This window comes from Encephalitozoon hellem, chromosome IV (genome assembly GCF_000277815.2).
Source record: "Encephalitozoon hellem ATCC 50504 chromosome IV, complete sequence".
NCBI classification, from domain to species: domain Eukaryota; kingdom Fungi; phylum Microsporidia; family Unikaryonidae; genus Encephalitozoon; species Encephalitozoon hellem.
This window is the reverse complement of record NC_018471.1, coordinates 64,983-91,534: the sequence shown is the minus strand read 5'-3', so window position 1 is coordinate 91,534 and position 26,552 is coordinate 64,983. Positions and strand designations below refer to the sequence as shown.

At 45.0% G+C, this 26,552-nt stretch overlaps 18 protein-coding genes across 18 annotated transcripts; 10 read left to right on the top strand and 8 right to left on the bottom strand.

Annotated features, from left to right (window-relative positions):
• Positions 1–30: 30 nt before the first annotated feature.
• EHEL_040750 (asparagine synthase) lies at positions 31–1,449 on the bottom strand (the record flags this gene model as incomplete). Its single annotated transcript, XM_003887058.1, has 1 exon — positions 31–1,449. One exon carries the CDS (start codon positions 1,447–1,449, stop codon positions 31–33), a length of 1,419 nt encoding a protein of 472 aa, XP_003887107.1.
• An 83-nt stretch (positions 1,450–1,532) lies between these two features.
• EHEL_040740 (uncharacterized protein) lies at positions 1,533–2,372 on the top strand (the record flags this gene model as incomplete). The annotated part of the gene is made up of 1 exon (XM_003887057.1): positions 1,533–2,372. The coding sequence occupies one exon, from the start codon at positions 1,533–1,535 to the stop codon at positions 2,370–2,372; it is 840 nt and encodes a 279-aa protein (XP_003887106.1).
• A 48-nt stretch (positions 2,373–2,420) lies between these two features.
• Positions 2,421–3,662, top strand: EHEL_040730 (Nop56p-like protein; the record flags this gene model as incomplete). Its single annotated transcript, XM_003887056.1, has 1 exon — positions 2,421–3,662. The coding sequence occupies one exon, from the start codon at positions 2,421–2,423 to the stop codon at positions 3,660–3,662; it is 1,242 nt and encodes a 413-aa protein (XP_003887105.1).
• A 59-nt stretch (positions 3,663–3,721) lies between these two features.
• EHEL_040720 (Ca2+-binding protein) lies at positions 3,722–4,276 on the bottom strand (the record flags this gene model as incomplete). The annotated part of the gene is made up of 1 exon (XM_003887055.1): positions 3,722–4,276. The coding sequence occupies one exon, from the start codon at positions 4,274–4,276 to the stop codon at positions 3,722–3,724; it is 555 nt and encodes a 184-aa protein (XP_003887104.1).
• Positions 4,277–4,342: 66 nt separating this feature from the next.
• Positions 4,343–4,912, top strand: EHEL_040710 (uncharacterized protein; the record flags this gene model as incomplete). The annotated part of the gene is made up of 1 exon (XM_003887054.1): positions 4,343–4,912. One exon carries the CDS (start codon positions 4,343–4,345, stop codon positions 4,910–4,912), a length of 570 nt encoding a protein of 189 aa, XP_003887103.1.
• Positions 4,913–5,011: 99 nt separating this feature from the next.
• Positions 5,012–5,257, top strand: EHEL_040700 (Sm-like ribonucleoprotein; the record flags this gene model as incomplete). Its single annotated transcript, XM_003887053.1, has 1 exon — positions 5,012–5,257. The coding sequence occupies one exon, from the start codon at positions 5,012–5,014 to the stop codon at positions 5,255–5,257; it is 246 nt and encodes an 81-aa protein (XP_003887102.1).
• An 83-nt stretch (positions 5,258–5,340) lies between these two features.
• Positions 5,341–6,066, top strand: EHEL_040690 (translation initiation factor 6; the record flags this gene model as incomplete). Its single annotated transcript, XM_003887052.1, has 1 exon — positions 5,341–6,066. The coding sequence occupies one exon, from the start codon at positions 5,341–5,343 to the stop codon at positions 6,064–6,066; it is 726 nt and encodes a 241-aa protein (XP_003887101.1).
• Positions 6,067–6,137: 71 nt separating this feature from the next.
• On the bottom strand, positions 6,138–7,181 carry EHEL_040680 (uncharacterized protein; the record flags this gene model as incomplete). The annotated part of the gene is made up of 1 exon (XM_003887051.1): positions 6,138–7,181. One exon carries the CDS (start codon positions 7,179–7,181, stop codon positions 6,138–6,140), a length of 1,044 nt encoding a protein of 347 aa, XP_003887100.1.
• An 89-nt stretch (positions 7,182–7,270) lies between these two features.
• EHEL_040670 (U5 snRNP spliceosome subunit) lies at positions 7,271–13,234 on the top strand (the record flags this gene model as incomplete). Its single annotated transcript, XM_003887050.1, has 1 exon — positions 7,271–13,234. The coding sequence occupies one exon, from the start codon at positions 7,271–7,273 to the stop codon at positions 13,232–13,234; it is 5,964 nt and encodes a 1,987-aa protein (XP_003887099.1).
• A 55-nt stretch (positions 13,235–13,289) lies between these two features.
• EHEL_040660 (seryl-tRNA synthetase) lies at positions 13,290–14,579 on the top strand (the record flags this gene model as incomplete). Its single annotated transcript, XM_003887049.1, has 1 exon — positions 13,290–14,579. The coding sequence occupies one exon, from the start codon at positions 13,290–13,292 to the stop codon at positions 14,577–14,579; it is 1,290 nt and encodes a 429-aa protein (XP_003887098.1).
• Positions 14,580–14,642: 63 nt separating this feature from the next.
• EHEL_040650 (60S ribosomal protein L22) lies at positions 14,643–14,981 on the top strand (the record flags this gene model as incomplete). Its single annotated transcript, XM_003887048.1, has 1 exon — positions 14,643–14,981. One exon carries the CDS (start codon positions 14,643–14,645, stop codon positions 14,979–14,981), a length of 339 nt encoding a protein of 112 aa, XP_003887097.1.
• Positions 14,982–15,050: 69 nt separating this feature from the next.
• On the top strand, positions 15,051–15,635 carry EHEL_040640 (putative 6-phosphogluconolactonase; the record flags this gene model as incomplete). The annotated part of the gene is made up of 1 exon (XM_003887047.1): positions 15,051–15,635. The coding sequence occupies one exon, from the start codon at positions 15,051–15,053 to the stop codon at positions 15,633–15,635; it is 585 nt and encodes a 194-aa protein (XP_003887096.1).
• Positions 15,636–15,683: 48 nt separating this feature from the next.
• On the bottom strand, positions 15,684–16,190 carry EHEL_040630 (uncharacterized protein; the record flags this gene model as incomplete). Its single annotated transcript, XM_003887046.1, has 1 exon — positions 15,684–16,190. One exon carries the CDS (start codon positions 16,188–16,190, stop codon positions 15,684–15,686), a length of 507 nt encoding a protein of 168 aa, XP_003887095.1.
• Positions 16,191–16,382: 192 nt separating this feature from the next.
• On the bottom strand, positions 16,383–16,856 carry EHEL_040620 (peptidyl-tRNA hydrolase; the record flags this gene model as incomplete). Its single annotated transcript, XM_003887045.1, has 1 exon — positions 16,383–16,856. The coding sequence occupies one exon, from the start codon at positions 16,854–16,856 to the stop codon at positions 16,383–16,385; it is 474 nt and encodes a 157-aa protein (XP_003887094.1).
• A 129-nt stretch (positions 16,857–16,985) lies between these two features.
• Positions 16,986–17,237, bottom strand: EHEL_040615 (uncharacterized protein; the record flags this gene model as incomplete). Its single annotated transcript, XM_059743495.1, has 1 exon — positions 16,986–17,237. One exon carries the CDS (start codon positions 17,235–17,237, stop codon positions 16,986–16,988), a length of 252 nt encoding a protein of 83 aa, XP_059599478.1.
• A 161-nt stretch (positions 17,238–17,398) lies between these two features.
• Positions 17,399–18,196, bottom strand: EHEL_040610 (Mitotic phase inducer phosphatase; the record flags this gene model as incomplete). Its single annotated transcript, XM_003887044.1, has 1 exon — positions 17,399–18,196. One exon carries the CDS (start codon positions 18,194–18,196, stop codon positions 17,399–17,401), a length of 798 nt encoding a protein of 265 aa, XP_003887093.1.
• A 248-nt stretch (positions 18,197–18,444) lies between these two features.
• EHEL_040600 (PP2A-like phosphoprotein phosphatase) lies at positions 18,445–19,350 on the top strand (the record flags this gene model as incomplete). Its single annotated transcript, XM_003887043.1, has 1 exon — positions 18,445–19,350. The coding sequence occupies one exon, from the start codon at positions 18,445–18,447 to the stop codon at positions 19,348–19,350; it is 906 nt and encodes a 301-aa protein (XP_003887092.1).
• A 79-nt stretch (positions 19,351–19,429) lies between these two features.
• EHEL_040590 (vacuolar protein sorting-associated protein) lies at positions 19,430–26,533 on the bottom strand (the record flags this gene model as incomplete). Its single annotated transcript, XM_003887042.1, has 1 exon — positions 19,430–26,533. The coding sequence occupies one exon, from the start codon at positions 26,531–26,533 to the stop codon at positions 19,430–19,432; it is 7,104 nt and encodes a 2,367-aa protein (XP_003887091.1).
• Positions 26,534–26,552: the final 19 nt, after the last annotated feature.

Genomic DNA, 26,552 nt, shown 5'->3' with positions numbered 1-26,552 from the left:
ATAAACTTCTGATTACATCTTCTAGCACAGTCATATTTTTCCTTCCATTTTGAATATCCCGCTTCCATACTGCATTGCCTTCTTTGGAACTTCCGACACGCACCCGAGTCCTTCTCTCCTTAAAACCTCTCTTATGACAAACTTCTTGTCTCCGTTCATCATAAGGATGTCTCTTCCGATTCTCAAGGAATACTCCACCATTTCAGAATCCAGAAAGGGAAACCTGCACTCGACCTGATTGTCGGAAATAACCCTGTCGTCTCTACAAATGTTGTGATGCGAGATGGTAAAAAGGTCGAAGAGCATGTCTTCTCTAAACCTGCTTCCCCTGTATCTGTGGTACCCTCCGAACATCTCGTCTGCCCCTGACCCAAGGTACCCAATCTTGCTGTACTTTCTTGACTCTCTTGCTGTGAAAAACAGCGTCGCACCTATGTTGAAGTCCATGTGTCCGCTCTTCGGGTGGATCAGCTTGCGTATGTGCTCCTTAGATGCTCTAACCTCCTCCATCTTGACGTCGTTCGGAACAAAGATGAAGGTTCTTTCCTTGAATCTCGAGCAAAGGCTTTCGAATCCTCTTCTCCCTGCATCTCTATCCCACGATGGCCCAAACGATGTGTTTATCAAGTATATCTTTTGATGAGGGTCTGTGGAATAGTGCAGGAATACCGCCACAAGCATTGAGTCCACGCCCCCACTGAAAAATATGCAGATGTTCCCCCTAGTGGTTCTTCTTTCTATGGATCTCTTGAAGGCCTTGCTGAACTCGTTGATAACATCGTCGATGTTATTAAGGTCTTCTTTGCCTTCTTCTCCACAATCCGGTGCCAGATGCTTTTTTAAGTATTGGTATTTCTTCATGTACTTTTCGTTGTTGAGGTACTCTAGTATCACACCTCCCATGGACATGTATCTCCTAACAATCCTGCTACTCTTGGGCCATTCATTCAACTCTTTTGTCGTCCTGTTGTACGAATATATTAGCATCGGACTTATCTCCTCGGAATACCATACAGAAGAAACATAGAATGGGTCCAGCCCATATCCAAGGCTTCTTCTTCCTATGTCATCTTTGAAAAAGTACACGTAGTCTTCTATCATCAATATCACAGCCATCTCATTTTCATATCTGTTGATTTCTTCGTAAATTCTGTCCACTATCCTCTCAGTACAGAGACCTGCTCCACTGTTCAAAATGCTGTCGACTACATTCTTGATAAATAGAGTGTCGCTTGGCTGTCCATTGTAGACCTCTCCGTTGTAAAGAAGCACATACCCATCTCCAATCACAGGCTGTTTAACAAACTCTCTTATTGAAAGCACCGAGGCGATTGCCACAGAACCGTTTACATGCACCATCCCATGGTGGTCTCCTCCTCTGTTCCTCACAAGCAAAGCCATTTCCTCACGCACAGGATTCCCCTCTTCAGAAAGAAGTATTCCGCACATCAAGGATTGAAAGCATCCTAGGAAATATAGATGGACGGGTGGAGAGCTTGGGTGGATGGATTAATCCAATGAAATGCCCTTGCATGAAGTCGTTTGTGAGAAGCCCAGGCCACAGAGAGCAGGGAAGGCTGTCGACAGGGATTTATGGACTAGATGCAATACTTGGGGAATGCCTCACAAGAGGAACATCCATTCTCCTACTAGAAGACGAAAACTCTCGGGTTCACTCGACAATACTGAAGGTTTTTCTTTCAGAAGGCATTGATGGTCAAGAAAGCACGATGGCAGTGATGAAGGAAAGCGGAGATGTGGAGGTGTATGGCACAGGATCATCTACGGAACAAGAAAACGAAGGCAGGATGGTGATAGCCTGGAGATACTCGAAGCTGTCTCTTGGAAAACCTGCCTTCAAGTTCAATCTTTCAAGAAAAAAGAGGTTTGAAGGAATTCTACTTTCTGGAGAGAAGGCAACACTTGAAAGCATCCTAAGCATGGCAAGGGAAGAGAAGGAGCTAAGGATGGCGGTGTTCTCGCTTGGGTCGCCTGTCTGGAAGCTTTCAGGATGTGGGGAGAAAGAGATAATAGCGTTTCTTTTTGAGCTTAGAAGGCTTGCCAGGGCCAATGGCCACATATGCATGGTTTCCATTCCTGGGTTTATGATGCCAGGCACAAACCTCAGCCTGTATTTCGACATAGTTGCCGAGTTTGATTCAAACATATTCAGCCGCTTCTGCCCAAATTACAACGGGGTTTTAGAGTTCAAGAAGATTGGAGGGCATGGATGCCTTCGGGTCAACACTCTCGAAAGCCTGAAGTATGGGGTGAAGATCAAGAAGGGGGATGTCTGTGTGGAGAAGATCGACATGCCGCCCGAGGATGTTAAGCCACCAGGCGGTTCGTGTGGACAGGACAAGGCCTTCTAGGCTTGACGAGGATGGATCTATTTTTTCTATTTTTTTCGACCGCTATTTATGATCTACTTGGTGGAGACTGTTGTTGGATACATACTTCTCGACAAGATGGACAGGTCTGAAGAGGCACAAGTTATTGGGGCATACAGGTTTGAGAGCATTGACGAGGCAGTAGAGTCATCGTCGTTACTTCTCAGAGGGGAGATTCCTCGCAGTCTGGAAAACTTCATGGGGCTTGTGGAGGACAAATGTAAAGAGACCTTGGTTGTGAGCGACCAAAAGCTTGTGGAGCCACAGGAGAGGAGGTTTTCAAGAAAGGTTGTGTGCTCTCACGATGATGCCCAGAGGTCGATAAAGTCCAATGTGCACGAGTATTTCGGGATAAGCTGGGCCGAGTATTCTGAGAGGATCCTGTGTCTGGCACACAAGATTTCCATGGAGAAGATCAATCTCGTGCCTGAGAAGATCGACACAATGGTGATTCAGTCTGTATCTCTTCTGGAGGACATGGACAAGGACATAAATCTCCACTGCATGAGACTCAAGGAGTGGTACGGATTCCACTTTCCGGAGCTATCTTCTGTTACGGATAACAACAGAGAGTATCTTAAGCTTGTTGTTGCGATTGGAAGGAAGGGAAGCATTGACGAGGAAAAGAGGAAGGCTCTTAGAGAGATTGCCGGAGACAAGAGCGAGAAGATTATCTCGCTAGGAGAGAAGAGCATGGGTGTTGCGATGGATGAGTCTGATGTTCTAAACATACTAGAGGATGCAAGAAGCGTTCTTCGAAGCTTTGAGTTTAGAGACGAGCTAGTGGAGTACATCCGGGTGAAGATGGAGGGGTTAGCACCGAACATGACGTCATTGGTTGGGGAAGTGATTGCGGCAAAGATGATAAGTAAGGCAGGGTCGCTGTCGAGCCTAGCAAGGATGCCTGGGTCTTCGATACAGATGATGGGGGCTGAGAAGGCCTTATTCCAGGCTCTGAAGTCAAAGACGAGTACTCCGAAGTACGGCATTATCTATGGATGCTCTCTCTTGGGGCAGGTGAGCTCTCAGAACAAAGGGAAGATAGCTAGGAGCTTGGCTTCGAAGATTGCAATAGCAGCCAGGATTGATTCCTATGGAGAGGAGAGGACGAATGCGATTGGGGTGAAGATGAGGGAGAAGATCGAGAGGAGAATCAAGGATCTGGAAGCAAGAAGCAACTGTGAGAAGAAGGTGAGCAAGAAGCTCAAATACGAGGTGAAGCCGGACTTCTATGATGACTCGAAGGATTTCAAAAGGGTCAAAACGAAATGATTACATTAAAGCACATTGCACTGGTATAGTATTTTAGTGATTATTTATTACTTACTTTGTTAACTAGAGAATGGAACTAGCATTTTAAATAGTTTTTCGTTCCTCACGGAGAGTGTCTTGAAGTCCTCAAAGGTAAGGAAGCTCTTTGTGGCGTCGATGGAGGCAAATATCTCATCGACTATTCCCTCTGAGTCTATGGAGACGTCAAGGGTGTGCGATGTCATATCTGCAAGATACTGGATGACTTCTGCCATCTCCTTTTTTGAGACAACGCCATCATTGTCCTTGTCATAGAATCTGAATATCCAGCGCAACTTCTCATGGTCGCTTCCCTTGACCAAGATGCTGTATGCTATCAACAGCTCGTGGAAGTCAATAGCTGCAGTCTGGCTTATGTTGATTGTTTCGAAAAGCCTTCTTGAGAAGTTTGTGGGCGAGCCAAAGGGGAAGAAGTTCCTGAAGATTGTTTCCAGATCGTCCGGTGTCATGCAGCCATCTGGATACTCTGACTTGAACGAGGAAGACCATTCTTGAATATCTTTTGAGGGGAAGTGAGAGAACTGCCTGGCATCTTCCTCTAGATTGCTAGGGATTGTGCTTGCACCTGATCCCATGGGGTGTTTTGTTTTAGTCAACTAGGAATAACAATTTAAACAAAAGGAAGATTTAGAGGCTAACCCATGCTATTCCTTTGTGTTATTTCGCTTGCAATGTGCTCGAGGATTCAAAAGATATTGAGGCCAGGAGCCAAAGAGATATACTGGGCTGTTCTTGACAGTAAGGATGTGGAGCTCACCATCCAGCTGAATCAATACTCCGAGATGCCTGTGTACTACAAGATAGTCAAACCTGGAGAGATGGACGAGGACAGCGAGGTTGGAGAGGAGCTTGTGGAGAGCGTTGACTCAAGATACACAACGCCAGGGGCCTACAAGATCGAGGTCTACAATGATGGAGCCGAGAAGGCCTCGATAAGCATTTACACGGATGTCATGTCGTCTGGAGATGTTGACAATGACAATCTGGCGATCAAGAATCTGTTTCTCGACCTGGAAGCGAAGCTTATGTCCCTGTACAGAACGAACACACGGTTGAAAACAATTCAGGAAAACAACATTGCTGAGGCCAAGAGGATCCGGAATGGGCTATACATCATGTTTGCAATTCCGATCATGTATGTCATTATAGGGCTTGCCAAGCTGCATACAACAAAGGCCATGTTTGCACCGAAGAAGGGATCCCGAATCTAACGCTTCTCAATTAAATGTTCTATGGAAAGCTGTCTAACAAATGAACTTAGCAAGACTTTGTCCCGGATGTTTATTCGAATCCTCGATGCACCCTGCAAGATGGACGAGGCCTGCACCGAGAAGCCTCCAAAGGAGAATCCAAAGCAGTTCCTCCAGAGGATGAAGGGCAAGAGCGTTGTTGTTTCCCTGAAGTGGGGGCAGTCCTACGAAGGCGTTCTTGTCATGTCAGACAACTATTTCAATATACTTCTTGACAAATGCATTGAGAAGGATGGAGAAGCAAGTATGGAGGTTGGAGAGGTTTCCATCAGATGCAACAACATCAAAAGCATATCTGAGGGATGAGGGGGCAGGGAAGTCCTGCGAACGGGATGATATCTGGATGAGTAGCTCTCCTTCTGCGGAAAATGAAAAATTCTCACAGGCCCATGTCGTACAGAATAGACTTCGAAGGCAGCTCTGAGATAGGTGCATACATGGCACTCACGAACACATACTGTGTTGTTGGAAGGAGCCAGTCGAACAACATGCTCAAGTTCCTCCAGGAGAACGTTTCGATTCCAATTGTTGAGACAACCATTAACAGCATCCGGAGCGTCGGGTCGCAGTGCAGAGGAAACAAGCACGGACTGCTTGTTCCACACACGATAACAGACCAAGAGATCATGCATATAAGAAACACCTTGCCGGAGAATGTCGTGGTAAGGCGAATTGAAGAGAGACTTAATGCTTTAGGAAATGTGATTCTTTGCAATGACCATGTTGCAATTATACATGCAGACCTCGATGGGGAGTCTGAGGATCTCATCAAAGATGTCCTGCAGGTTCCTGTATACAGGCATAACATAGGGCATGAGCCACTTGTTGGAACCTTTGGAGCATTGAACAACCAAGGGATGCTAGTCCATCCCTTCACCAGCCAGGAGTGCCAAAAGGAGCTTAGTGAGCTTCTTGAGGTGAACGTGATTGCAGGGACGGTCAATGGAGGGAGCTCGTGCATTGGGGGTGGTGTTGTTGCGAATGATTGGATGTGCATTGCCGGTGCGAAGACTACCAATGTGGAGATGACGGTGATCGAAAGTGTGTTTGACCTCAGTGGAGATCAAGATCTGGAAGCTCGGCGAAGAGCCATAGTGGACACCATCGTCAGATGATCTTGAATAAAAAGTTATGCTTTTAGGGATTTTTAATCTGCCGGAGCTAGCCTGTCTAGAATACAATCCATTCATTTTCTATAGTAGTTGCCAAACATGAGGAGATCTTTCTTAAAGGATATGTACTCTGGCACCAACTCCTCATTCCTTGGCCTATCAATCATTTCCTGGAGGAGCATCAAGACGTTCATCAGTATGTGTGTCATGCTACTGCTATCTATGAGCGTATTTACCTTTTCTAGCTCATTGATCATTCCTGTTCTTTTCATGTGGTATTGGACGATGATCCTGAGGTCTCTCCTCCATGTCTCTCCATTGCCCTCATGCATCATGTTTCCTGCAATTCTGCTAACTGTTGCTCCGTATTGGCTTTCCAGGGGTGTGCCTATCCTGCCTGCGTCTCTACATCCTGTGAAAGCATTGTCCGCCAAGGAGGCCTTCAGAGCAGGATACTTTCCCCTCAGCCTGTTTGGACCGATCCCGCTCTGTCCTGTGTTGTAATGCTCTTCCTCTACTTTGTCTAGGAAGTCGTCGAGCTCCTTTTCCTCGTCCGTCATTCTGCTGTAAAACCTTCTTTTTTCCTTATCCACTGCAATGTGATACCTCTTCTTGGACTCCATCATCCTGCTGGCACCATTCTGGCTTTCCCGAGCTCGATTTTGCCATTTGCTCATGGCCTCTATGTGCTGCCTTATGATTCGTGAGTCAGCAGAGGGATACAGCTGCCTGTTATCTAGAGCGTCTTCAGTCGTCTTGGAAATCTCATCTATCTTCTCAATGCACCCAATGTTCCAGTTATGGCCTGCATGCTGGTCTGGACACTCCACATCCTCTCCCTCCAGAAGCCTATTCCTCAACGCCATCTTTTCCGCATAAAGCTTTCTTGCAACGCCAAACCTCAGATCCTCACAGAAATCAACAGGAGATGAATATCCACACTCTTTGTATGTTTCAAGCACCTCCTGGTAGATCTCCTTCCATCTGTTTGGGTGAATGTATCCATACATTGCTGTGATATACCTTGTTACAGAAGCCTCGTCAGAGGAACCGTACATGTCTATTGCTTTGGAGACAACAAGCTTCTCTGTCGATGTTGACTGTGTTCTGGTTTTCATACCTTTTCTCTGAGGGAAGCCAAGATCTTAATTCAAAATCTGGAGACCTTTTGGAAAAGAGTATTTGGCCATGAGAGATTTGCCCCACCATGCCGCCTAGCGTTAGGAAGGAGAGGATGCCGCCAGAACATCTCAGAAGAATAATAAAGGTTTCAAGAGACATGCATCCTTCTTTTATGGGTGCAATGAGGTATATGCCGTATGCCCTCCACAACCTCATGAAGTCGATGCCCATGCCGTGGGAGTCTGTCAGATATGTGGATGTCCTATACCATGTTTCTGGGCTGATTACTTTTGTGACTGAGAAGAGAAGGGTGGATGTGGAGAGGCACAGAGCTAGATGGAGCTATGCAAGCAAAAGGTTTTCTGAGGAGGCGAAGAGGAGAGGATTTGTGCGTATCCTAAGGTATCCTGTGTTTGACGACGATGATCCTGTGGTGGACTATGGGAGCATAATGGGGCTTCCTATTCCGGCTGCCATTAAAGATGAAAAGAAGGAGGAATGTCCGAGTGTTTTTGAGGATATGGAGGAGAGATATATGTTCAACTGCAAGGCATTCTTGATAAGTAGGCATGTAGGGATGCAGCTTGAGGATGGGCCCTATGTCGTAGAAAGTAGCTCTGGAGTGTGTGTGATGGAGAGAGAGGCGGGGTGTGAAAGAATAGCCTATCCCTATCTCTACAACAAGAGCACAAGGATACAGGTTTTAGAGAGGGCTTATCTGGGGCTTAGAGGCTTCCTTGGTGGAGAGGCTAAGGAGAATAAGGCAAAGCTAAGGGAAAAACACCCTGTGGATATTCCATTGCTAAAGGGACACTGCTTTCAGGAGCGGCTAGACGGGCCCAGGGTTAGGAATCTCCTTAGAAACTACACAAGGAACATAGAGAAGAGGGGAAGGAGGAGTCCACCATCGCGTATTCTTAAAGAGTTAAAGAATACAAGATACTTCCAGAGGACGGAGATAGATTGGGTTGAGGCAGGGCTCCAGTTGGTGTATCAGGGACACAGAATGCTTAGCGAGATCTTGAGAAGAAAAAAGCTCAGCTATCTTATTCTCGATTGGAATTTCAATCTGAAGCCCATCAGGCAGCTGACAACAAAGGAGAGAAAGAAGTCGAGGGTTGGGACGTCCTACCATTTAACAAGGGAGATGCTCAAGTTTGTCAAGCATCTTGTAGATATCCATGTTCTGTTCAGGCAAGGAAATATAGATTGCTACGAGCTGATGGGGAATGTGGACCATGTACTTAATAATGTTGGGGTTATTACTGGGATGTATCGGTATAAATACAAGCTTATGAAACAGATCAAGCAGTGCAAGTCATGGAAGAGGCTTTCTAACTATGCAGGGATTGAGGTGTGGGGAGAGCAATGGAGAACGTGGTGCTTTATGTTCAGAGGGCACATTCCTCTGCTCGGAAGATACATCTCTGGATTAGTTACAAGGATATCTGAGGGAAGAGAGTACAATCCAAAGCCTCTATCTAAGCAGAGAAGTGAAAGTGGATACGATGTTGCGCTGAAAAGACAGATTATGGAAGAGGTTTCGCCGATTCTCCATCACGGGCAGATAAGGAGACTGCTCCAGCACTTTGGTGAGGCATGGAGATGTTGGAAAGCAAATGTGCCTTACCATATTGTGCATGAGCATATTATGGAGCTAGGCGCAAAAAGGGATATGCCTAGGTCACTTGAAAAGAAAGGTATGGAGGAGACTTTTGATGGGACACCTGTAGATTTGGAAAGGGTTAGGTCTACGGTTGATGTGATAAGGAGGAGTGAGGGGAATGCATCCATATCGTTCTCGCGAGGCCTGGTTACATTTTCAGACAAGTTTGTATCTGAGTTAGAGACGATGGGAAAGGAGGTGGGTGTCAAGCATCAGAAGCAGCTTTTTGAGTTACAGGGGATAATAGATAAGTATATTGATCTGAAGTCTGAGTGGTACATTGGAAATGCCACCAACATGGAGAAAAAGAACAAAAAAGAGGAGAAGAAGCAGCTTGGAAAGATTACAAGACTTTACATGAAGGAGAGGATGGCGGAGCAGATGGAGTATCTAAGGCATCCATTTCTTAGTCCTTCTGAGGCTGTAGCTATTTACAGGTTCTCAGCGGAGTACTTCAGGAGCAAGGGGATAGGAAAGATAACATTTCCCGAGAGGAACGAGGAAAGATTCTTAAGTATCGCTGTGGATAGGCTCAAGAAAAATGCAACGCCGGAGGAGTCTGAGTTTTTTGACAAAGCTTTAGAGGATTCTGCAAGCACCATTTTCAGGATAAAGAAATCGCTTCTCACACAAAGGTCATTCAAGGAAGTTGGAGTTGTTCTGAGGAGGTATGGGGATGGAGGTGTTGAGTGTTATGATGTCTCATACATGGAAAGACTTGTGGATGCGTTTCTCTGTGCATACTTGTTCTACGAGTCTGACAGACTCAACATGTTTCCTGAATTCATCAAGCCTGGAGATGAGATAGACATAAAGGCACTTATGGACTTCTGTGAAAAGGTGTCTTCGTTCAAGCCTAGTGAGACTGAACGATTCATACTTTATGAGGGAAGATATGAGAGGATTATGAGGCTTGTGGACAACAATCTTCTTTCGAAACTATTGAAGCTTGTTCTGGATGCTACTCTGGCGGATTACATCATCAGCAGGAACAACTGCCGGGTGTTTTATAAGGACATGGCGTATACAAACCACATTGGGTTTATCGAGGGATTCCAGCTTTCAGCATTTGTATACAAGTTCTATTCGTTTATCATTGACTTGTGTGTACTAGGAGAGGATGTCTTCATGGATGAAAGGAGCAGCATAAAGATGTATTTTAGACACATGAATGATATTTACATTTTATTCAATCTGAGAAAAGAGGAAGAAGATGCCTTGCTTGAGGACTATGGGGCTGGAAGCTCGGGGATGGAAAAGATCATGGAAGGGCAAAGGAACTACTTTGACGATCTATCTGGAGGCCTTGATGATGAGGAGGATGCCCCGTTCTTCGGAAACGAAGAGAGGGGAAGGCATAAGGCTTTGGAAAGATGTATACATGCGGAGGTTGCAACGAGGCTATTACCGTCCTTGGGAAGGATCAGATTCAGAGGATGCAACTCATTTCCACGCATCAGATTTTCGATGGCTGGGATTGATGTACTTATCTCATCTGATAGAATCCACGAAAGAGGCTCATGGAGGTTAGATAATGGGATGTATGCGAACCTGGCTGTGAATGAGGAGGGAATAGGGATGTTTGAGAGCAACATATCGCACATTGTGAAAACCAGTGGATCTGCAACCTTTCTCAAGGTGGCAACAAGATGGAACACACAGATTCTTGCATTTGTGGGGTATTACAGAGAATGCATTGATGACACGAAGGGGCTGGTTGAAAGGCTTCGAAAGGCAGAAGGGCAGATCCAGAATATTGTAAAGAAAGGGATCAACTCGAAGATGCCTGTGAGGTTTCCTCCTGTTATGTTTTATGCTCCAAAGGAGATGGGGGGACTTGGGATGCTAAGTGTTGGAGGGGCAAAGGATTTTCTCGAAGACCTGAATGACCCTTCGGGGGAGAAGGACGTGCCATTGCCTGTGATTATGGATTATATTGACAGATGGGATTACGAGCTTTCTGAGTCGAAGAGGGTATGGATGGAGTATGGTCGAAATGGAAAGATCGAGCCTGAGAAGGGAATTCCGCGAATGAGTACACTTCTTCAGAGAAGCAAATGGCTACTTTATGACCGTGGGTTTAGGTTGGTAAGCATGTTTAGGAGGCATTGGGGCAAGCCCGACTGGTTCTGGTTTACAGACACAAAGCATGATGGGAAGCTATGGAGCATGGATAGGTATGGAGCGGATTGTCTGAAAGGTCTTGGAGGGGCTGAGGGGATATTGAGTCACACATTGTTTGGAGCGACGTATTTCAGAAGCTTCAGCAAGGTGTTCTGGGAAGATATGAGCGTTGAAGGAAACAAAAGGTTGACAAACGCACAGAGGATGGGGCTGAGTCAGGTTCCCAATAGAAGATTCATTCTGTGGTGGTCGCCGACTATCAATAGAGGAAATGTGTATGTTGGATACCAAGTCCAACTGGATCAAACGGGGATATTGATGCATGGCAAGCTGCCTACGCTGAAGGTTTCGTTTATTCAGATTTTCCGGAACCATTTGTGGAAGAGGATATACGAGAGTATTGTTAAGGACTTGTGTGATGTTTTCAAAAAGCATTGCGATGTTAAGAGGCTGGAGGTTCATGGGAAGAAGAGCTACAGGTTTGGAAGCAGCTGTGCAGATATACTTTTATCTGGAGACTTCTACGTATACTCTGCAGCATCTATTTCTGAAGAAGTTGATGGGTCTGGAGTAAAATGTGATGGACTTTGGATTGATGTCCAGCTACGATGGGGAGACTATGATAAGAGGGACCCTCATAAGTATGCAAAGACAAGGTATGCTGAAAGCCTTGTGGACCCGCAGACTCGATATCCTGTCCCGAATGGGTTTGTAGTTGTGCTTGATTTATGTTATAACACATGGAGTAGCTACGGAAGTCTAAATGGAGAGCTGAAGGCTGTGCTGAGTAGTTCCATGGAGAAGATTATAGCAGGAAATGCTATGCTCCATGTGCTTCGAGAGAGGCTTAGGAAGGCACTTCAACTGTATACTTCGGATATTGAGACTGTTAACGACAGTGGAGACCTGTTCAACTCTGGGATCCTTGTTGACACCAGTGCACTGCTCAGGAAAGAGAAGATGCTGTTTGTGTTTGATCCGCATACTGGGAATTTGTACTTTAAGAGTTACCATGGAGAGGGCAAGAAGATTAGGCAGATAAGGTTACTAGCAGCCAAGGACATATTTTTGATGGGGGAGGAGCTTAACAAAAGAGATGTTGTTGTGTCTGAGAGCATGGTGAATGCAATGGAGAATTTTGTTATAGACCATCCGTCTATATCTATGAAGACATGCTCGTCGATACCGCTGTTTTCGAATGTGGCAAGGATCAAGGAGGTTAGGATGGAGAAGAGTGTCCGAAGCATTAATTTGTACGAAGGATGGAAAGAAACAAGCCGATTCACAAACTTCTGTAGGGTTCTTTTGGTGATGCATGGGATTGATGTTGACGAAGCAAGGGTTAGGGATCTCGGGATTGACAGTGTGTGGCCTGAGGTCAGCGATAAGGAATGGATAAAGAAAGAGATTCAATTGAAGGATCTCATAGTTGACAGGTACTGTAGGATCCATGAGATAAAGCCCTCGAGCCTATCCCAAAACGAGGTAAGAGATATAGTGTTTGGGTTCCAGGTGAGCGAGGGGGGAGAAGGAGATGAAAGGGTCATAGATGTAGAGGTCAAAAGCAAGCAATCGTTCAAGGGACATGGGAACATATCTTTCATGGGAAATGAAGGATGGAGAAAGAGATACACGAGGTTAGATGAGATGGTCAGAAGTGGAGAGCTGTCAAGGTGGACTTCTGAGATGGTAATGAGAGGATCTTACGGGTCTGTGGATGATAGCGTGGATATGGGAGAAGTTCTAAGGATTCCGTTGAATCTGGTCGAAGAGTTTATAGAGACGATAGATCCTCATACATTAGTCTTTGGGCTGGTGATTGAGGAGAATCCCATCTGCTTTGGATTAATCCCCCAATTTTCATCACTATCTGAGGTCCATTCCTCATTGTTTATTCCTGATGCCAATGTTATGGGAGTAGTGATAAATGGAGATGACTTAGCAGTTGTGGATACTTTGTTTGAGAGATACAAGATAGTGAGTGGGATAGCAATACTGATAGGCAACAAGATCAGCGTGATGAGGAGGAATGATTGCGGATGGAGTGAGATGGGATTTGTTCTGAGTTCCGATTTAGGAGTTTTCTATGCGCCTGAGATGTGGAACTACAGTTTTGCAAGGCCCTTTTATGACGATAGGCTGGAGTATGCATGGAAGATAAGAACACCTCATAGATTTTATGATGGGGTTTGTAGAGTTGGACACTTCTCGGGGTTCTGGAAGGAGCGTGAAAGTAGAGAGGAGCCAGAGGAGAATTAAAGAGATGTTTTTGGCCTAGGATCTTGAATAAAATTGTTTGGGCATATCCCCAGAGATGATCGATATCAACCTGATTAGAGACCCGAAGACTCGCAAGGAGGTTATTGAAAGCGAAAAGAAACGATTTCGAGACGGAACGTCTGTCGAAAAGGCCTATGAGCTGGACAGGAAGAGGATAGAGACGGCATTCAAGCTTGACCAGATCAATGCACGAGTTAACCAATTAAACCGAGAGGTGAAGCTTGGATATAAGGAAGGAAAGAAGAAAGAGGACGAGGAGTTGGCTGAGAAGATCACTGAGATAAAAAACCTTCATGACGACGCAAAGAGACTTAAAGAGGAGGCAGGAGCAGCCGAGGAGGAGCTGAACAGGGTTATGAAGGGAATAGGGAATATTATTTCGAAGGAGGTTGTGGTCAGCAATGACGAGAAAGACAACCCGATAGTAAGGTCCTATAGAAGTGGGAGGAGTATACAGAAGAACCCACAGCCTTTTTCGGCACTGATGAAGGACTTCACGCACTCGGCTGCGGGAGCAAAGGTGATAGGGCACCGGGGATACTATCTATCTGGAAAGATGGCTAGACTAGCCCAGGCCCTTACAAGATATGCTATTGACTTTCTTGAAAACAAGGGCTACACCTACATTCAGACGCCTGTGATGCTGAGAAGAGATGTGATGGCAAAAACATCGCAGCTGAGCGATTTTGACGAGCAGCTGTATAAGGTTGAAGATGATCTGTATCTGATAGCGACGTCTGAGCAGGCACTTGCAGCATTGTACATGGATGAAAGAATGACTCCACAGGAGGTTCCGAAGAAGTTCTGTGGACAATCTCTGTGCTTTAGAAAGGAGGCCGGGGCACATGGAAAGGATAATGCGGGTCTGTTCAGGGTTCACCAGTTTGAGAAGATCGAGCAGTTTGTGATATGCGAGCCTTCTGAGTCCCAGAGGCACCACGAAGAGATGATAAGGATATGCGAGGAGTTTTATCAGTCACTGGACATAAGCTATAATGTTGTAAGTATTGTGTCTGGAGAGCTTAACGATGCGGCGGCCATAAAGTATGATCTTGAGGCATACTTCCCAAATGCTGAGAAGTATAGAGAATTAGTTTCTTGCTCGAATTGTACGGACTACCAGTCAAGAGAGCTTGAGATAAGATACGGGATTGTTAAAGAGAACAACCGGAAGGTTTATGTGCACCTGTTGAATGGAACCATGTGTGCCATCCAGCGGGCATTGTGTTGCATCGTGGAAAACTACCAGAGGGAAAATGGAATCGATGTTCCGGATGTCTTGCAAGGATATTTTGGAGGGGACTTTATCGAGCTAAGCTCCTAGGGCCTGAGCAGGGTCTAAAGTCCTGTTCTTCTGAAACCAAAATTTTTCACCCCAATAAGGCGAATGGCGACAGCATCTGAAAGGACCACAAGGAAATTTACCGTTGACTGCACGAAGCCAGCATCTGACAGTCTAATCACCCCTTCTGACCTGGGGGCGTTCCTCCAGCAGAAGATCAAGTGCCATATGGGCAAGAAGGAAAAGCTCCTTCAGATAAATGTGAATGGAAACATCGTTGAAGTAAGCGTTACTGGAGGATTCATAAACAAGCAGGGGCTAAAGTGGCAGACAGGAAGGTTTCTACACATGAAAAAGCTCAGAGCTTTTATCAAGATTTTTGCACAAGGGCCGGATGGATTTGAACTCAGGTACATTAATGTCGAAGAGGGTAAGGAGGAATAAAGTCGAGTTTTTTTCTAATTTGCCTGTCAATGGGATTTTAGGTCTTTGAATAGCCGATGGTAGCCCCCTATGAATACTTTGTTTACAGAGGACTTCAATGGGGAGATACATAAAGTTCTGAAGAAATACTGCGGAAGAGGTCTATCACTGATGATTTCCGGGGGATCCTTGCTCCAATGCCTCGATGACGAAAGATACACGGGTTTAGATACTTCAAAGTGGAAGATATTCTATTCAGATGAAAGGGTGGATCAGAGCCATCTGAACTATACTGCATCGCTAGGATTCATAAGCAAAATCAACGGGGAAGTGCATAGGATAGATACGTCAAGGCCACTAAATGAGGCAGTAAGAATGTACTCTGCAGAGTTGGTAGACATCGACATATGCTTTCTTGGGATAGGTGGGGACGGCCACATATGCTCTCTTCCTCCTGGATGCAAAGAGTTAAGCTCCAATGACTATGTGGTAGCTCTGGAGGGAGGTTTCTCTGTGTCTCCAAAGAGAGTGAGCATCACGCCCAGGTTTATCAACGAGAAGATTAAGGAGCTATACTTTGTAGTTCCAAATAGCAAGAAAAAGGGGGTTTGCTGTCCGGATGGAAGCATAACCCGGAAGATTACAAGAGGCTTTTCTGTGATCCTGGAGAAGTAGAGAAGCCCTCTTGTATTTACAGAATAAAAACAACTTCGTTTACTATGTCTAAGTCAACCATGGCAACCAGCCACAGCACATGAGAATGGTACATACCAGAGAAGAGATCTCAGCAATAGTATGAGTCAGATAGAACCACATGTGGTTTCTGTAAATATAGATACTTAGGCTATGAGGCACACCACTGATTTTGTCTTGATCATATGTATAGAGAACTAATATGTCGGCAAGAAGCAAAAATACCATTAAAATTATGTGTGACTGAAGGTAGAAACGCAGACTTTTCCGTGCATTAGCCTTAGGTGTTAAGGCTAGTAGAATCAACTTAATCACCAGCGGAAGCAGCAATATCTGGGTGCAGATTACCCCACTTTTGAATGCATAGTAGTTCACCCATGGATCTTTTGGATTATATTCGATTCCCAGAATGTCCGGGAAGTTGTGAATTTTGTGTACTGCAGGGTTGACAAAAATATGCTCCATCATGTCAGTAATACCTATTTCCAGCATCTGGAATACAAGAAACCCTGCAACTGTTAGACCATTAAAAAGCATAGGGGCCTTTGCCACAAAAAATTATATAAATACATGTATAAAATGAATGGTGGCTTTGAAAGCCCTATGTCCCCTATCTAATGTCTGAAAGGATGGAATGAATGCCCCAACGTTTTCCTCCATCACAGCTGCAGGACAGGCCGTCTGTGTCTCAATAGAGTGCAAATACAGTCGATAGAAGGATGAAATGGTTTAATACAACTTCAGATGTCCCGAGATGGGTGAAAGACACGATCTTAGTGCAGGCCCAAGAATAAGGACAGTGTTTGCTCCTGGAGGGACTTGTGTTCTCCCGGCATCACATATCTTATGATAGTATATGCCCTTCTCCTTGGCCAGCCTTATCATCTCCTGAATCTCATTCTCCGAGGCCTTCAGTACTATCTTTGCCTCTCCATTTCTTTTCCATTCACGGAGTAACTCCTCGTTCTTAAACAGATGGCACATCACACAAGACATTCCGTGGCAGATCTGGGAAATGACTTTTCCCTTGGACATGGAATAGTCTGTATTGATTATGATGTTCATCCCATACTCTCCCTTTTCAACAGGCCTCCTACCCTTGTCCTTCTGGCAGACAGCCCTCTTCATCCTCACTATGTAGAGGGCCAGGAAGAAACAGGCTATCTTCCAGAAGTTATCGGCTACCGTCATCAGAACTCCCATTTGAGGGTAAGTACACGAAAATTCTCTATACCGACTTTATTTAATTGTGCACAGCCAATGAAGCGCACATGCAAATAAGATTTGATAGGAAATTGTATTAAAAGCATCAGCCCAAACATTGTGTTCGTGTCAAAACTTGTCTAGCCTACCCTTACAAAAGCCCTCGGAACATCCTACCTTACGAGACTTGCAGTCTTTTCCCGAGCAGCTGCTAGAGTACAATACGATTCCTTGTCTTTTCCTTCCGGCCTTCAGGCTGTCATCCACATACTTTTCAAAATCCTTGCTCCAGTCATCGAGCACGTTGTTTACTACCTGGGCTGGCGGATGCTTGATATCTACTCCATATATCCCTATTACCAGCAGAAACCACCTCCTCATTGATTCTTGGAAACACATGCTTCTTTTATCTATTTTCTGAAGAAGTGTTTAAAAAATCAAAGTCATGATTGGTTTTTTGAGGTGCATGAAACCATCATAAGACTACGACTTATATCTCTCCGGCACATAGCCTCTACTGGGATTATGTAAAGGCCAAGCAACTAGTATCGTTTATTTGATCTAAATTTGTTTCTTTTATACAGATCTCTATAGTCAAGGCTGTCCATTGTCACATATCCCTTTGGATCGCACAGATCAGGATACTTGCTGTAGAACTTCCTGTATCCACCCTCCATCACATACACCTCGGGAATAGTCAGCAGTGGATATGGGTTCTTCATCCTGTCCATGTTCCGGAGGTACTGGGCAAGCCTTGGGGCTCTGATCGATGAAAACTCGCAGTGGAAGATTAGAGCCTTTGGCCTTCTGAAAAGGAGGCCTAGCTCCTTGGTAGAACTTATGTTCACTGCATTCACTATGTGTCCTCCCTGGAATTCATATGGGAATCTACAATCAATGACTAAGTAGTCGATGTTGTACACGCCCTCAATAACTTGCTTGGCAACATCGACAGAAATCCTCTGAATGCTGTCGCTTTTTCCGGGCCCAAGCGTGGGAAGTGAAAACACCTCCCCGTTGCTAAAGTCTTTCCAAAAGTCAATAAGGTGCCTCCTCACAATGGGCTCGGCAGAAGCCCCGCCTCTGCTTTGAGCCTCGTGTAGAGACATCCACATTCCCTTCTCTTTGTATTTCCCTTCCTTCGCAGACAATCCTTGGCATCCCATTTTAATCGAGCCAAAGGCATCAATATCAACAAAAGGATCGTTTGCAGGATCCTCAAGCTCGATGTTGTCGCTGGAAGACCAAAGCATTTCGTAGAAAGGCTTGATATACATCTGATCCACTGCTGCAGAATACTGATCGTTGTCACTTGAAGCAAAAGTCGAGCTATTTGTCATATTTGATGGATCCCTGAGGGTGTGCTTGGCAAAGCCTGAATATTAAAAAGTCATTTGCAGAATTTAAAAATTAATGAAACTAATCGCACATAAATGGATGCTCGGCTAATTTTTGGTGAACGCACCAAATGCAGCCCCAGAGCCTTCATACACGTTGTAGAAAGCTGCTGCTGGACGCTTGGAGAGTCCTAGGATTTGAAACGCGAAAATGAAACAGAAAAAATATTTGAGCCCCGAAGAGACAAGAGATGATCGAGAGTTATCTTGAAAGGCTGTTCAAATGCAATCTGCTAACGGAGGCAGAGGTAAGGCACTTGTGTGAAACTGCAACAGAAATGCTGATGAAGGAGGAGAATGTTGTCAGTGTCAAGGCACCAGTGACTATATGCGGAGATGTTCACGGGCAGTTTTATGACCTGATGGAATTGTTCAAGGTTGGCGGCCTTCCGCCTTACACGAACTACTTGTTCATGGGGGATTATGTAGATAGAGGATATCATTCAGTTGAGACCATCTCGATTTTGTTGTGTTTAAAGGTGAAGTATCCTGACCGAGTATGGCTACTGAGGGGAAACCACGAAAGCAGACAGATAACGCAGGTATATGGGTTTTATGATGAGTGTGTTAGAAAGTATGGGTCTTCTCTTGTGTGGAGATATTTCACCGATCTCTTTGATTATCTGCCTGTTGCTGCCGTTGTTGGAAACGACACATTCTGCTGTCATGGAGGGCTAAGCCCATCTTTCGACACATTGGACCAGCTAAAGGCTATTGATAGGAGAGTTGAGATTCCGCACGAAGGTCCAATGTGCGACCTTCTCTGGTCTGATCCTGACGAGAAGCTTGGATGGGGCCCTTCGCCCAGAGGTGCAGGATTTACTTTCGGAAAGGACATAACGGATGCCTTCAATGAAAGAAATGGGCTCAAGATGATATGTAGGGCCCATCAGCTTGTAATGAGCGGATACAACTGGAGCCACGAGAAGGGATGTGTCACAATATTCAGTGCACCAAACTACTGTTATAGATGCGGAAACCTAGCCACGCTTATGGAGATGGATGAATATGGAGCATACAGCTTCACACAGTTTGAACCCTCGCCTACAAAGATTGAGGCCCTTGTCTCTACCAAGATCCCAGACTACTTCCTGTGAAAGCATCAGATCTGTGTGTTATTGATATAAAATTTTATTAGATCTTTAGCTTTTTACATCTGTCCACTTCATTGCATGTTTAGCTCCCAATGTTACTTCTCACAGACTTTACCGAGGTTAGAAAGGATGGCCTTTCGACAGGTATACTGAATTCCCCTATTCTTAGCCTACGGGTGTTTTCTTCAGCAATCACACCTTCGAGATGCACAATAAGCATACTGAGCGAATCAGATACCAAAAGCCTTTCAGTGGTCAAGATAAGCTGGCATCTTCCATTGAAGTTTCCAAATGTTCCGTCAATAAACTTTTCCTTTTCATTGGCCTTCTTGACAACCACTGTGAATATGTAAAACCCCTGGCTTAGGCCTTCATCATAGTGGCCTGAAAACCCGGTAGGCCTTGGGTATTGGATTCTTCTGATTTTGCCATTCATCGACACTTTTACAACATCAGAAATGTCGGTTATAATATCTGCAACCTCCGCAATAGGCCTAGTAAAGGCACTAAGGACCCCCTTGCCCAGTCCTTTCACAACGCCAGTAACTCCTCGCGAAGCCCCTTCAATCGGCGATGTTGCAATTCCTGCCATTCCACGTGTTACAGAGTCAAAGAAGTTTCCAGTTCCCTTGAGTATCGCTGCGACAGGACCCTTGGCGTGCCGGGTCTTGGGCATGAGGAGGGACATGTCATGCGAATAGGCATGATGCGTCTTTACGTGCTTGAGATTTGCATCACACCCAACAAATCTAGCACTTGCTGCTATACTCTTTGAAAACTTCCCTACAGTATTAGAAACACCGTAGATGGCATTTCTCAGGAAGCCTTTCCCTCCCTTCACAATCCCGTGCGTTACGCTGGTATCTAGACTGGGCTCCGTGAGAAGGTCCTTGATCCCCATAGATACAGATTCAGTGAGACTTCCTATGTTTCCAATGATATCCAGGTGTGTAATGACCTTATAGAGGTTCTTTTTCAGCTGTGCTGTATAGAAAATAGATAGAATGTTTCTAAGCTCCCCTGTGGTAGTGTACATGCATTCCTCCCTCATCCCATCTATTTCCAAAGAAAAGTCGCTAACATTGTTTATGAGAAGCCCCACAACATTGGAAACAAAGTCAGACTCCACATCCTTGAAGAAATTGACTCTTGCTCTTATTCTTTCCATCTTCATGTTTTGGATCCTTATGTTCCTTTGCTGTTCTTCAATGCCGTCCCCCTCGTGCGAAAGCATCTTGCTGATATTTCTCGCCAGGCTTTCCTCCACATTCAATGCAAAGTCCCGTATCCTGCAATACAAATTCTTCACAGAAGTGTGATGAGATGAGCTTCCAACCGTCAGCTCAAACACAAGAAATTTCTCTCCGCACCGTCTCTTAGACCCTATCCTAAGGCTCTTATCAAGAGGATGAAGAACAATAGGAAATACACAAAACACGTTCTGATTATCTACCTGCATGCTCTCAACAACCACCCCAATAGTCCATTCCATATGTTTCATATTCACTCTGCCTCCGGGAATTTCCATCTCTCTTAAAGTACGCTCCACCGCAATCTCTATTCCCTTTAGATGCCCACAGAGAACCTCGTCTCCTTCTTTGTTCACTAATGATACGACTAGGTCGTCAGTCGTTATCCTCAGATGGTCTCTTGTCTCATTATTGGCCATTTCCTTTTTGGAGACCTGAATAACCCTTGTAGTCTCTGACTGGGCTACAGACACCGTGACTCCAGATGTGAACAAAACACCATCCTTGCCCAAATCCAACTGAATTCTCTTACTTCCAATGCATAGCAGAATTACAGGGTCAAGCATAAGGTTGTCCAATGCATACTCATACATAGAGCCCTTTGGCACTTCATGCCTGACAGCATCATGCTTTTGTGTGAATTCCAAGTCTGTATCTGTATCGTTGTATAGCGTATATGGCCAGCTTCTTTCTTTCTTTATGCTAAACACATTCTGTCCAAAGCACTTAGACTTGTTCACACTGAACAGAACACCCTCGGGCCCCTGCAATCTGAAGTACTTTATTGTCTTGATGTCCAGTGGAATAAACGCCCCAGAAGACCTCAGAGACTTGATATCTATGCAATCTGCAACAAATATGTAGAACCCGTTTGTAGACGTGTTAAGAGCTATCTCTCCACATGGCTCCACATAATAGCATACCTGCTCAGATACTGCCAAGAGTCTCATCTGGGTTTCGTTTCTTACTAAGTACGCATGTCTGAACTCAATTACTCTTGTTCCAGATTCCTTTTTAGACCAGAGAAGAAAGTAGATGGCCCTGGGACGTGCTCCTATTCTAGGCCCAAGCCCTCCAAATATGGCCTCGCAGGTCCACACTAGTCCTTCGTGAGCATTCCGAGATTTTTGACTTCCACTGCCCTCTCCTTTCAGGGCAACAACCCTGGCAGATTTCCTCTCGACAGTTATCGCCTCATCGGTCCTATACTCATCAGCACATAGTCTATGGATGGTCTTTATCTCATCACTACATGAGGTTCCAGGACAAAATTTAGTCCCGTTGATATAGACATCACTCCCAAGGTGATTCACAACCACCAGAAATGGCCAGATGCTCATTCTGATCTTGTGCACAAGAGTGTACTTTCCAAAAAAGGTATCCACCTCACACCTCTCCTTCCTTATTTCTGCAGAATATCCCGGCTCAATCAAAATCGATGCCTTTCTATGAAACACCCTAGCCCTGGCCTTGTTCTTGAGGTTCTGCACCCAAACCAAAGGAAGCTCAGAAAAGTCAATGTCATATACATCTTCTCGACCATCCTCTCCAATAAGAAACGGGACATTCCTTCTCAAAACCTCTCCCGAGCCCATGTACTCGTCATCCTTCCCAATAGAGAACATCAAGCTAAGCACAGATATTGTTCGGTTCACTACCTCAAAGGTAGGATAGAGAATTACCATGGCAGAAGACATCCCTGAGTTGCCTCTTATAACAGTATCAACGCCTATCACCATCCATCCTGCTTTGCATATTGTTCCAAAGACCCTATCGCCGTTCCCTTCAACTGTATCTATCTTCCCAACATTAGAATACCTCCCATTCGCCCCTATCTCCAGGAAAAAGCCTTCTTCTTCCGGAATCGTGTAATGCGAATTCGGAGGTATTCGTATCTCAGAAATCGTGCCATCAGCCCGATGCATCCTTCCAGCCAGCTCTATCCTGCACAGATTGAGAAACGATAGGGCGTGTGAAATGGTTACAGTCCTCAAGTTTCTGCCACATAGCACATCAATGACAAAGGTCCTCCCTCCAGATTCAAATGAGAGCATCCCTGCCTCCATAATGCAAATCGATGTGCCCATCCCATCTTCTCCAACACAAACACTATTCTCATCATAGTCTATGGCAAGACTAGCTGCACCCTCATTCCTAACTCTTTTAGTCTGATTTCTGGTGTTTATCCATAATGGTGTGCAGGTAGTGTTTCTTATGTCGATTTTACAGGAAAGTGTCTCTCTCCTGGGCATTGGTCTATCCTTTCTTCTATTAAGAATCCCGGTGATCGCATCCGTGACTCCATCCAAATATAGTACCCTCAGTTTTGAAAGCGTCCTAACGTCCAGAAGAGAGCCACACTTCTTTACTACAAAGACGTTTTCCTCAACAACAGGAACAAAACCCATGGTATTCGGATCATAAATGTCAGACGAACAGAGAATCCTTCCTTTGAGTGAATTCGTCTCTTGAATGTCAAAATGCCCAATGGGGATATTAACTCTCAGAAGAGACTTGAAATCGCATATCATCACCTTAAGATCCATAATCAATATGTGGAGCCGCTCTTTTGACATCTGAATCCCAAACTTATCGCATATATTCATGTATTCGGAGGCGTAGAAGGAAATAGTAGCAATCAAAGAATCCATCTCATAGCATCCTCCCATCATAGACAGAAGAAAACTTTCAGTTCCACTGTTGTTATTCACTTTTTTATACGTTACCTTACTTTCGGGTTTGTTCGAGATAGAAAGCCACAAGGTTAGGTCCTCCCCGTATTTTACATCTCTTACTCTTATTTCATCTATCTCTTTGTTGCTTATCGATATCTCACTTATGTGTATCTCTACATTCTCCGCAAAACTTGCTTCCCCTCCACCGTTCAAAAGGGGATAAAGCATCGAGGCAAGCCGAAAGGGCTCAAGACATATTTCCATCCTTCTCATAGAGAGTCCCAAGGTCCCTCCTTGGCTACTGGCATTAATATCAAGCAGCCTTACATACTGCCCATCATCAGATGTAGCTGAAAGCTCCTTCAGAGATATCTCCCACCAGCCCATCTTTCCGGAAAGAACTAGTGGGCACTCTACCTTTAGGTAACCTTCCGCAAACATCACTTCGAGAGATATATCAAGTAGAACATCGCTTCTTTCCTCAGACATACCCGATGGCCTTGGTATGCCCTCCAGCTCATCTCTTATCTTGATAAGAGTTCTTTCGTCAATCTCTCCTCTAATGCTTCCCTCAATGGTGGTTTCAACCCCAGACTTTTCAAGCCTGCTGATGCATATCTTCACTTCTTTTTTCTTGTCCTCTGGCAAATTTAAAGGACCATTCGCATCAGAGAGAGAGAGCTCGAAAGGATATACTGTTATGGATCTCTGATCCTTGGAAATATGGAAGTTTTTTATTTCCACTGCCACTCCACTTCTTGACCTAACTAGCAGAGTCCCCGCAGTAGCCTTGAAGCCCTCCACACCATTTCCTACTCTTCCGAGTATCCTTTCAAATGCCCTTAAACTCTTGAAATCTTCCTTGTCAATCACTATCATTGCATGTTTACATGCATACTCATCACTTACCCAAAGATCCTCTATATCAACCATGCTTTTGCCTAATGCCATCCTTGCATTCCTGGCTATGCCCTGGAAATACTCGTTCACACTGATATTCAAAGTCTTTCCCTTGCACCTTATCATCCCTTCTACTCTCTCAGCCTTGAAAATCACCTGCGTAGACATCTCATTTCCAGACATCCTTGGCATTCCACACACAAGCTTGGCGATCTTCCTAGCAGCTCCGCACACCTTTAGATATTTGACATCTAGAAGTAAGGCACCTCCAATTCTGGCCTCCATCATCATCCTGGGAATACGACATACAACCCTCCCTGCCACATCCAGTATCTTCCCCCTAAAAACCTCTAAATCAAATATCGTCCCTCCATTTCCAGACACCCTGATCCTTCGGAGCTCGGCTCTTCCTTTCGGCCCATTAATCCTTATAGCATCAGAGCATATCTCGAAGTTTGGAACAACAAACCCAACAGGAAACACTGCGCCGTTCCCTTCAAAGCCGTTGGGATACACTCCATGCGCATAGAGATCCACCATCGATGTTTTCACATAGAACACATTGTCAACAAGTAGAACAGCTGTCTCAATTCTGTTCGAAAGCGCCTCTTTTTCGCCAGAAACAGGATTAATCCAGTAAACAGAAGAGGACGTCACAGTCAACGATGCCGCCTTCTTCACGCTTATTCTATCATTCACATAAGAGAACACCATTCCTCCACATTCAACTCCGTACCTATGAGATGCTCCAATCTTGGCAAATCTTTCCAGATCAGATTCCATTCCGATCATGTCTACCTTAAGATCAACCCTTATCTTACCTCTGGATCCAGAGGATTGATAGGAGGGCACCCATGACCTCCTTATAACATTCATGAAACCCTCAAAGCAATGGGGAAGCTCCCTCCTGTAGTTCAAAACCCTCCACTCCCTAGATATCCCCTTGACATATACATTGGGCCCGTCATAGGTAAGAGCCCCCCTTACATCCAATAGAAAGGAAATCAGCTCGCTGTGGGGTTCGTACTCGTTACGTCTGGTATCAGTAAAGTACAGCTTCCACCCATTTCCCTTGAAGTCTATTTTGTGCGGCGAAAGCAGGTTCTTTGTACTCACTCTTCCTCTGGGAATAACCACCTTGAATCCTTGATGCTTCTCATCGGTAACTACCACCACTCCATCTACGTTAAAAGAAATAGGAATAGCCATCAGATCGCCCTTCCTACTACTCTCTTCTCTTATGAATGACAAGAGGTTTCTCCACGACTTCCTTTCGGAATCACGGCAGTAGCTTCTTTTTATCTTCAGAAGCCGCTCAAGACTTATCTCCTTCTCGCATCTCTTTTTTCTTTCCATCTCGTCAGAAGATAGACTAGAAACCTTCAGGATTTCTCTATACTCATTCACCCTTGCCATTATCTCACTCACCTCCTCTAATACAACGCCTTTCGATTCAATAACCTTCTTCTGTAGCTTGATGAGCTTTCTCCACATCTCTATCACCCCGCTTCTTTCGGAGTTTGCTGGATCCTTCTGGTCTTCCCATAGGCTCATCTCCCTGGCTGCTCTCAATACTTGCCTGTACTCCAAATAATTTCTGAAGAGTGTCCACCGTATTCTATCTTCAACATACTCCGTACCACTTCCCAGGATTCTTTCAACCATCTGCTGCCTCATCTCTATACGAAACCCATCCAGATCCACCTCAACCTTCGGCTTCATATCTTTAGAAGACATCCAAATCTTACTGCAAACATTAAAGGGCCCTAGCACCTTCGATCCCCCCATTATCTCTATTCCAGTAACATTCATCATCTTCACATTCTTCACCTCTTCCTTATCTCTCTTATTAAACTCCAGCTTCTTCACCTTAAGACCAATCGATTCTCCGCTCACATACTCTAAATTCACATTCTCAATCAAAATCCTGAATCCATCCTTCGTAATCAAGTCCTCAAGAAGCGCAGGACTCTCCTCCCGTGCATCAGAAAGAACACTGAGCTTGTCGAGCTTGCTCATGAACTCGTACTTCTCATACTCGGTGCATTCTGCACACGGACTCTCATCAAGAAAACACCAGCAGAACCCAGCCTTTCCGAGCTTGATATCAATATCCTTTACATATATCTCAATGGGCTTGCGGGAAAAGCTCTTCCATGGCACAAGAACTCTTAGCGTCCCGATGCAGTTCGAAACAACCCTCCCCTCAAATAGCCTCGAGATCACAGAGGACTTGATCTTTAGGTTGGACACAGATACATATCCCTTGAATATCCCAAGCTCGAGTTGGTGCTTGTCTATGTTCTCCACATAGTTCCCAAGAAACTTGTTCAGCGTTTTCAGAAGGATCTTCTTGAGCATCGGGGACCCAAACAAACTG